General features: G+C 36.4%; 1 protein-coding gene across 1 annotated transcript in view; it reads left to right on the top strand.

Annotated features, from left to right (window-relative positions):
- wdr36.L (WD repeat domain 36 L homeolog) overlaps positions 1 to 10,757 on the top strand; it is a gene marked incomplete at its 5' end in the record, with an annotated part of 46,538 nt that overhangs the window by 19,568 nt on the left and 16,213 nt on the right. The window contains 9 exon segments of the mRNA NM_001097834.1: positions 276 to 393; positions 959 to 1,091; positions 1,370 to 1,424; positions 3,401 to 3,533; positions 3,673 to 3,848; positions 5,382 to 5,502; positions 5,850 to 5,915; positions 6,180 to 6,263; positions 10,558 to 10,712. Of these exon segments, the coding sequence (NP_001091303.2) occupies positions 276 to 393; positions 959 to 1,091; positions 1,370 to 1,424; positions 3,401 to 3,533; positions 3,673 to 3,848; positions 5,382 to 5,502; positions 5,850 to 5,915; positions 6,180 to 6,263; positions 10,558 to 10,712 (1,041 nt within the window).

Raw genomic sequence — 10,757 nt, 5'->3', positions numbered from 1 at the left:
CCATGTCATGAATTACAGTATCTAGTAGAGATTAGCCATTATGCCCAGCTTGCAGCTCTTCAGCTTTTGAACTTCACTTTTTTGCAACCAGGTTTGACATCACTGTCAATCCTATTCCTCTACTAACTCAATTTAAGGGTTCTAGGGTTTATATTCTACTGCCTATGGAGTTTTATGAGTGCTACATAACGAATACAAACAGATTAGACCATTTTCACGGTAGTTGGTGACTGTATTGTGAATTATTACTTACTACCATTCATTGCTGTGTTTAGGTAGTTCATACCTACAAAGGTCATGATGCTGAAATTCATCTAGTGCAGCCATTTGGGGATCATGTGATCTCTGTTGACACCAGCAATGTTCTCATGATCTGGGACATCAAGTCAGAAGGTAAGACATGATTTTGTTGGCAGTATTTGCTGACAGTGCAATACAAAATCCCTCTCTAGCTCATTAACAATACACAAGTTGATTAAACTGTTAATAGGAAGTTGTATAGAAACCCCAATGACTTAATGACTTTTAAATGTTATATTCTGAAACACTTCAGTGGCTTGCTAAATCCTGTTCATCACTGTCAATGAAAATCAAAAGTTGATGATCATACTGCAAACCTACAAATGCAATAATAGTTATTAAGCTAAAAAGCTAAAGGCAAAACTGCATACATTAATTGTATATATATTTTTTGTGTATGAAATAGGGATGCACCAAATCCACTATTTTAGGATTCGGCAGAATCCAAACCATAATTTCTATATGTAAATTAGAGGGGGAAAGAGAACCGCACATGCAGAGCGTGGTAAAGAAATCTTTAAATTCCATGTTCGTGTGACGAAAAGTCACGTGAATTTTTCTATTTAGCTTTGGTTCAGCCAGGCACTTGGATTCGGCCGAATCAGAATCCTGCTGAAAAAGAAACCTGTATCCTGTTAACCCTTTTTTGTTCCTACAGAGGAATATTTACAGCTAACCTTTGACAAGAACAACTTTGCTGTCTCTGCCATAATGCATCCCAGCACCTATCTTAATAAAATTCTGCTTGGGAGCCAACAAGGGAGCCTTCAACTGTGGAACATCAAATCCAAGTAAGCTATTTTCAGTGTAGATAATTGAATTAGGCTTTTATTGGTCATTCTTTCTGCCTACTGATTAAATCAAGAAATATGTATAGTTTATTTCTTTCACTGATCATTGCAGAATATTTAAACTAAAAACATTTAAATAGTCTTGGTTTTTAGAGCATTGGTAGAAGTGAAGAAGGTAGTTTTTAATTAAAGGGAACCATGTTTTGAATTATTTTTAATTTAATCCTAATGAATTTGTCAATCCTTTGTAAACATGATTTCTCTCTTTTTATTTTCAGCAAACTTTTGTATACATTCCAAGGATGGGGCTCTGGAGTGACAGTCCTTCAGCAGGTATAACATATCTTTGAATGCTTTTGTTTTTAATGCATAATACTGTCAAATGTCTGTGAGTGAAATTCATTAATAAATTGCATTTCTGCTATGAGATATAAATCAAAGAACAGATATTATGCAGTATATAAACTTCATAGTCTCAAGCAGACCTATGTATTTGAGTCACATTAAGTTAATTTTTGAACTACCGGTACTAAATCTACAAGAATGTTCTCTGCAGATTATGACACTTTTATTTTACCATTGCTGGATGTTTTTTTTTTTTTTTTAACTGGGCATGCCTCTAAAGACCTTTGTTTGCACTTTCTGCAATCTGGTTGCTATGGTCTTAATTACACTAGCAAGCATGTATTGATTTGAATAAGAGACTGGAATATGAATAGGAGAGGGCTAGAATAAAAAGATTAGTAATAAGAAGTTGGGATAACTATACCTTACAAAGCATTTGCTTTTTAGATGGGGTCAGTGACACCCATTTGAAAGCTGGAAAGTGCCAGAAGAGGAAGGCAAATACTTCAAAAACTATAGAAAAAAAAATTAAGACCAATTGAAAAGTTCATTAGAATTAGCCATTCTATATCATACTAAAAGTTAACTTAAGGTCAACCAGTCCTTTAATCCTGTTAATTTTTAGGAGGATAAATACTACCGAAAGGCTATGAGAGGAGAAGGCGATGTCATTGCATTGTCTCAGTTACTGGTACCCTCATCAAAATCTATACAGAATGTATTATACAGTATTCAAATAAATGAATGGCACATTCATAAGACAATTGAGAGGACAGGAAGAAAAAGTAGACTCGCTACTCCCTACTGCAGCTTTTGTATATGAACTTGCACTATCATCATAGGCAAATCATAGGTGTTTTTTTTGTTCCTACTGGTCATTATTCACTGCGATCAAATTAGATAAACTGTATTCTCAATGTATGCGCATTATGCTATCAACTTTAAAACTTTTAAAGTTTTTAGGAGAAAACTTTGGTGATGGGAATGAGAAATAGAAAGTTGCATAAAAAAGCAGCAGCAGAGAAATGGCAGCAAAAAGAGAAAGAAAGCACATGAAAACAAACTACAGTAGTGTCAGAAAATTATGCTTTTGTTATTTTATGTGGCCCGACTGTTAGAACTGAAGTTTTTTTTGTCCCCTCAGGTGTTAGGACAGCAGGGAGTATTTATTTATGTACATTTTAGTTACATGTATGTTAAGGCATAGCCAGTAGAAATGAATGTTGACCGCAAATGGTGTATACACTTTAAAAATGTAAAAGAGACAAGAAAACTGTTTTTATCAAAATGCGATATTAGAGTTTACCACAGCAAAACTTACACACTTTCTTTTAATTCCTAGGGGATTTTTAGAAGATTACTTATCAAATGGTGAACTTTCACCTATTAAAATGCCATAGGAATTAATAGAAAATGGTGTAATTTATCTGTGGTATACACTAATCTCTATTGATACATGTGCCCTTGAGGTTCATGGCCCAAAAGGTGTAATATGGAAAAACCCCTGTGTAGATTACACCTCGTTTGCTAAAATCCTAATAACACTGATTTAAAAAAAAAAGAGAAGGTATACAGAAGAATTCACTGGTAAAGGAGAAGGCATACATTCGATTTCTTCTGCTAAATCTTGTTGGGATTAGTCTGTGGTTCGGAAGCTGTGGGGCTTGCCATCTTTGATAAACCCAGAGTAGTTGTTGCAGGGCCTTCAACTGAGAAATGGGTCAAGTTGTTATTTTACACATCTAGATACTCCTGAAAGTTAAATGTGAAGTTTTTTGAGAACACACATTTGCTGCCCTAGCAAACTTTAAAACTATGGTTAAGGTATTAAGGTATGGTTGAGCATTAAATACCAAATGTAAGACATCAAAGTGGATATTGGACCCAAAGTCTCTCTCTCTAACGTCTGTCACAGTTAGGTTTATTTACAGATTACTTTATTTTTATACCTTTTCTGATGATAGGCACCAGCAGTGGATGTGGTTGCAATTGGACTGGCATGTGGCAAGATTATTATACATAACATCAAGTTTGATGAAACCTTAATGACATTTCAGCAAGACTGGGGGCCAATCACTTCATTATCTTTCCGCACAGGTGAGCTGATATTTCATTTTACAAACCCAGAGGGACCTGGTTTTGTGTAAACTGATTTTGTTTTCCCAATACGTGCATGTGTAACATTTGACTTAGGTATTTTACTGGTATTACTTCTCTGCTGCTTGGTTTCTTGCAGATGGCCATCCAATACTTGCAGCGGGTAGCACTGTTGGACACATAGCATTATGGGATCTCGAGGAAAAGAAGTTGATGAGTCAAATGCGAGAAGCTCATTCAACAGCTATTGCTGGCCTCACATTTGTACATGGAGAACCACTACTTATTACTAATGCAGCTGATAATGCTATTAGGGTAACTATAAGGTTTCTTGTTTTATAATCAAGGGGTGAGCAGGAACTGTGGTCCACTATTTAATATAATCGTGTCTATATGTATTTATAGTGCCTTGCAAAATTATGACTAATTCTCTCTATTTTACTAAATACATTTTGTTCTTTGCGATTGTTCTTTCAGTGCACTGAAAAAACACATTTTAAATATGCCACTGATTCTCTTAAACATTAAAGGGAATTTAAATGCAACAAAAATAAAATCCCATTTTTACTTTAATGAAAAAAGAAACCTATCTCCAATATACAAAAATGTCTACCGTTTTTATAAGAAACCTGACTGTATGCAGTTTTACTTGCTCTGACTGCTGCAGATGGGAAACTTCAGACAGCCCCTAGCTGCTCTGCAGGGAAACAAGCCTGCTTTCAAATGGCAGGAAAGCAGCTTTGTTTGTTTCTCTGTAGAGCAGCTGGCAACAGTGTAAAGATTTGTATCCGCAGCAGTCCGAGCAAGTAAATGAAGGGGGAATTTCACTGCATACAATCGGGTTTTTCATAAAAACGGTAAAGATATTTGACTTGTGCTGTTTTGATAATTTATGATGATCCCTAAGAGCCTCCCAACAGCAGCCCAGACCACACCGAACATGTGCATGATCTTGGTATTGCAAAGATGTTTAACAAGATGGTGCAGCCAACTTTGAAAGCATAAATCATTTGTTTTATTAGGCTTCTGGTGCAGTAAGTTTATGTTTAGTAAACTAAATACAGCATTTCTAGCATTATTCTATTTTAGTTCCCATTTTAAAAAATGAAAAACTGAATTAAATGGTTTCCTTCCAAACACTTTTTCCAGTTGTTGTTTTCAGATTGTTCACCAGAAAGAGATCCATTGTTTTCCATTTTTTTATCTTTTACGGTTTTTCCAAAACTGAAGTTTAATGTTCAAGGTTCCTGTCTCTGGTGTTTCAGTCTGGCAGCTCAGTAATCCAGGTGCAGAGTCTGAACTGTTACAATTTGCCACATTAGTTGATACATTTCTCAGCAGCATCTGTGGAGTATTAGCAACTATTGTATCGATTCTAACAGCTGCCTTTAATGAAACTGCTCTGCAGAGCCAACTATAAGAAATGTATAAACTAATGTATCATTAAGATCAGTTTACAAAGTCAATGAGCCCATAGCTGCTTTAGAAAAACATAAGAACTAGGTTAAAAGTAAAACTTTAAACTTCAATATTAGAAAAATGGTCGAAAATAGAAAAAGTGTTTATTTCTGGTGAACTAACTAAAAACAACAAACCTGAAAAATTGTTGGAAGGTGAACAAACCCTTTAATTTATCTCCACAATTAAGTCAATTGGGGTAAACGTGCCAGTTTTCCTTCAGGTTGTTCAGATTGATTCTAGTGCCACAGATTTTCAGTTAGTTTGGGATCGGGTTTTATTTCTTTTAAATAAGCAATTTACAGAGCCATCTCCGAGAGCCATCAGTAATGGGAGAAAACTGGTCAAGTATCTAAATATATTAATTGGTGGACCTGATATTTACTTCAGGTGTGGATATTTGATGGACCTGGAGGACAAGGACGTTTGTTGAGGTTCCGGATGGGTCACAGCGCTCCACCAACATTCATCAGACATCATGGACCTGATGGAAAACAGATCCTCAGTGCTGGTACATGTTTTCATAGCACTGACTACAAGTTCATGTACCTTCATATATTTATCATATATAATTTTTCACTGTCTTATCTCCAGTGGTGAAAAAAGTTTTTCCAAATTTATTATGACTGAAAAGATGTGAAAACTTTTTTGCTCATCCGGCAGAATTTGTAGCAGATTTTCATAGGATAGAACGTTTTTGCCTGTTAAAAGGGGGTGTGGGGAGAAGAAAACTATAGGTGAAATGCTTTTATAACTGTGCCACATCATTAACATGTATTTGGCTTTAAAAAAGAAATTAATTAGAATTTTAATTTTCTTAGTTAGCACATTCAACCTAGCATCCTTTTCATTTTATAGGCCAAGATGGAACCCTGCAATCTTTCTCCACTGTTCATGATAGATACAGTAAGAGCCTAGGACATGGTAAGTCAATGGTTGCATTAGAGGCTTCACCTGGTATACCCACATCTCTCTGTTTGCTGTGTTTTAGGGAACTGGGGGCTAAATGCTTCAAATTACTCCTTTATTCACTTGAATGGTAACTGCCTGGAACTGCATGGTGCAATTGCAGGATTGGTGATGATCTCTTGGAAACATGTGTGCTGTCTTTCAGTACATTTCAACTTAAATTTTAGGGCTGAATGTTGAATACATTTCTAGTAATTAATTGCTAGTTTATTTCAATAGGTTCTGTAGATAAAGCCAAATCCAAGAAGGCTGGTATCCACTGCTTATCCTTAAGGCTTCCTCCTATTACTCTCTTTGCATCAGGTATGTAATCTGTTGACTTTTTTTTTTCTTCCTTATGTTTGATTTTTCCAATAAGTCATGTCACGGATAAACAGGTGTTCTAAATATAATACATAGTAATACAATACTGTACTAATAACATACTAGCTACAGTAAATATGTGCAGATTTCTAGGGGACATCACGTAATCCAATTAGGAGTAGTAAATGAGCTCATTTTCATGTCTGGCATGATTGTATGTATTGTGCTGGCTGTTTATTAGCATACAAACAATTGACTAAGCCCTGCATTAAGAAGTTGTGACATTGAGGGCTCATTTATTAACCATGATAAAGCTTGCACCATTCATGGACCCAATCAGAGCGGTGCTTATTTATTCTATCTAAACAGAATTGTTCAGAACTGTGGCCATTGTCACAGTTTGGGAGAAATGCCTTTGTGTTTTTGCTTGATGTCAAACCTAACAGTTCTAACCTAACCAACTTAACGCTAAAATAGACAAACTTTATTAACAATTGCAGTAAATGTGGTTTATTATAGACTGCTCCAAATTAAAACCTTTCCCTGCTGGTTTGTGATTTTTTTTTTTCTATAGCATGTGCGTGATTTAGAGAATTCCTTCTCTTGTTTATATGTATATATGAAATACACTGTTAAATGTACACCACAGAATTTCTTTGTAGAGATGTTTTGAAAGTATTACTGGATTTAAAGGAGACATATTGTGTAAAAAAAACAAGTGTGCCAGTGCATTAAACTTTAAGATATCAAAAAATGTGCTTTAAAAAGTTTTCTAGTTACCTTATTGAAATTTTCTGCAAAAACCTTACTAGGTGTGCCCACCCTGCCTGCTGAATTGTCTGGCTGTGCAGGGGAGCCGCCAGCACACTGCAATGTAGGATGGCTGACCTGATAGGGAACTGAAGCTTACCTATGCTTGTGTTACTGCAGGGCTTTGATTAGCTGTCCCCCCTCCTACAGTGCTTCTGGCAGGGACGTTAAGACATGTCAAACAAGGGAAAGTTGTGCTCACCACTAGTTTTTAAAATCATTAGGCGGGGGTGCAATGAGGGTGTGACCACAAAAAACATATAGACAAATACAAGATTCCTCTGCACTCAACCCATTATCAATATATTTAAGACAGCGACATTTTGTGCATACTGCTACTGAAAAATGCCTTACCCTTTAAACAAAACAGGGATTGTTTGTCCATATATTGCAATATATTTAAGCTGGCCAACTACGTCAAAGTCATCCCATATCTGGCCAGTCCTATGCTCAATTTTCATCTGATTCATTAAGAATTCTATGGTTTAATTATACATTTTATAAAAGGGACGAATACGTTTTACCTGCAACTTGCTAGCTGCTTTCAAAGTAAAACTCCCAAACTTGGCTGCCCTTTTATTAGACACCAGTGGGATCACCTGACTATAGTTGGAGGGGGTGGGAGCTACAACATGGAGCTGGTCACTGCTTCTGTATAACTATAACAAACAAGGGAAAGTTGTGCTCACCACTAGTTTTTAAAATCATTAGGCGGGGGTGCAATGAGGGTGTGACCACAAAAAACATATAGACAAATACAAGATTCCTCTGCACTCAACCCATTATCAATATATTTAAGACAGCGACATTTTGTGCATACTGCTACTGAAAAATGCCTTACCCTTTAAACAAAACAGGGATTGTTTGTCCATATATTGCAATATATTTAAGCTGGCCAACTACGTCAAAGTCATCCCATATCTGGCCAGTCCTATGCTCAATTTTCATCTGATTCATTAAGAATTCTATGGTTTAATTATACATTTTATAAAAGGGACGAATACGTTTTACCTGCAACTTGCTAGCTGCTTTCAAAGTAAAACTCCCAAACTTGGCTGCCCTTTTATTAGACACCAGTGGGATCACCTGACTATAGTTGGAGGGGGTGGGAGCTACAACATGGAGCTGGTCACTGCTTCTGTATAACTATAACAAACAAGGGAAAGTTGTGCTCACCACTAGTTTTTAAAATCATTAGGCGGGGGTGCAATGAGGGTGTGACCACAAAAAACATATAGACAAATACAAGATTCCTCTGCACTCAACCCATTATCAATATATTTAAGACAGCGACATTTTGTGCATACTGCTACTGAAAAATGCCTTACCCTTTAAACAAAACAGGGATTGTTTGTCCATATATTGCAATATATTTAAGCTGGCCAACTACGTCAAAGTCATCCCATATCTGGCCAGTCCTATGCTCAATTTTCATCTGATTCATTAAGAATTCTATGGTTTAATTATACATTTTATAAAAGGGACGAATACGTTTTACCTGCAACTTGCTAGCTGCTTTCAAAGTAAAACTCCCAAACTTGGCTGCCCTTTTATTAGACACCAGTGGGATCACCTGACTATAGTTGGAGGGGGTGGGAGCTACAACATGGAGCTGGTCACTGCTTCTGTATAACTATAACAAACAAGGGAAAGTTGTGCTCACCACTAGTTTTTAAAATCATTAGGCGGGGGTGCAATGAGGGTGTGACCACAAAAAACATATAGACAAATACAAGATTCCTCTGCACTCAACCCATTATCAATATATTTAAGACAGCGACATTTTGTGCATACTGCTACTGAAAAATGCCTTACCCTTTAAACAAAACAGGGATTGTTTGTTCATATATTGCAATATATTTAAGCTGGCCAACTACGTCAAAGTCATCCCATATCTGGCCAGTCCTATGCTCAATTTTCATCTGATTCATTAAGAATTCTATGGTTTAATTATACATTTTATAAAAGGGACGAATACGTTTTACCTGCAACTTGCTAGCTGCTTTCAAAGTAAAACTCCCAAACTTGGCTGCCCTTTTATTAGACACCAGTGGGATCACCTGACTATAGTTGGAGGGGGTGGGAGCTACAACATGGAGCTGGTCACTGCTCTTGTAGAACTATAACAAACAAGGGAAAGTTGTGCTCACCACTAGTTTTTAAAATCATTAGGCGGGGGTGCAATGAGGGTGTGACCACAAAAAACATATAGACAAATACAAGATTCCTCTGCACTCAACCCATTATCAATATATTTAAGTCAGCGACATTTTGTGCATACTGCTACTGAAAAATGCCTTACCCTTTAAACAAAACAGGGATTGTTTGTCCATATATTGCAATATATTTAAGCTGGCCAACTACGTCAAAGTCATCCCATATCTGGCCAGTCCTATGCTCAATTCAAATCAGATGAAAATTGAGCATAGGACTGGCCAGATATGGGATGACTTTGAAGGGTAAGGCATTTTTCAGTAGCAGTATGCACAAAATGTCTCTGTCTTAAATATATTGATAATGGGTTGAGTGCAGAGGAATCTTGTATTTGTCTATACGTTAAGACATGTCCAACCTTTATTTGAAACAGTGACAGGGACCAGAGAACATCTATGGGGAGCTTAAATGAAGGGGCTAATTTTAAAGGCAATATTCATTTACATCCAAAAGTAAAACCAGCACCATATAGAATACATTATTACCTAATGTAATATATATATATATATATGTCTCCTTTAAAGGGGTTGTTCGCCTTTAAACAACTAGTTGGTTTCAGATAGATCACCAGAAATAATGACTTTTTGCAATGACTTTCTATTTTCTATGTGTGACGGTTTTTCTAATATTGAAGTGTAAAGTGTCATTTTTCGCCTTCTGAAGCAGCTCTGGGAGGGGGGGTCGCCGATCCTGTAAACTGTTCTAAATTGATACATTTAGTTGATACATTTCTTATCTTTGTCCCTGCTAAGTAGAATCTCTGGGTTTCATTACAGGCAGCTGTTATAATTGATACAATCGTTGCTAATACTCCAGAGATGCTGCTGAGAAATGTACTTACTAAATGTTGCAAAATTGTAACAGTTTAGAGTCTGAATTACTGAGCTGCCGGACTGAAACACCAGAGACAGGAACCTGTAAACTTAGATTTTGGAAAAAACGTAAAAAAGAAATAATGGAAAGTAATTGAAAAAATTCTATTTCTGGGGAACAATCTAAAAACAACTGAATTGAAAAAAGTGTTTAGAAGCTGAACACCCCCTTTAAGTATTCTGCAATTGGAACACAGTGCACCCTGAGGAATCTGTTTATGGGCAGTAATTGTGCAGTTTAATGGGATAAGTACCTGCTAATCAGATTAAGTGCAGTATTGCTAGTAAGTGTGTGCTTTAGTATATCAGCTGATGCCACAGTATCTTGTTCATTTACTGTATTGAGACCATTTGCATCTGATTTGTAAATGTATTTAAACAAATTGTCTTGTATACAGAGGTGGCACGGCAAAGTGACTGGGATGGGATTATTGCGTGTCATCAGCAATCTCTTTGTTGTACAACTTGGAACTATGTTAAATCTACTATGGGAGCTCACAAGCTAAAACCTCCAGACCTAAATAATAGCAAAACACTTGGGATTCATGCAACGGTAAGTATCTGTATTCTTTTTCAAAACATTGCCATCTAATTGCAT

Source organism: Xenopus laevis, chromosome 1L (assembly GCF_017654675.1).
Source record: "Xenopus laevis strain J_2021 chromosome 1L, Xenopus_laevis_v10.1, whole genome shotgun sequence".
Taxonomy (NCBI): domain Eukaryota; kingdom Metazoa; phylum Chordata; class Amphibia; order Anura; family Pipidae; genus Xenopus; species Xenopus laevis.
Note: the sequence above shows the minus strand (reverse complement) of the source record. Positions and strands in the feature narration are given on the sequence as shown.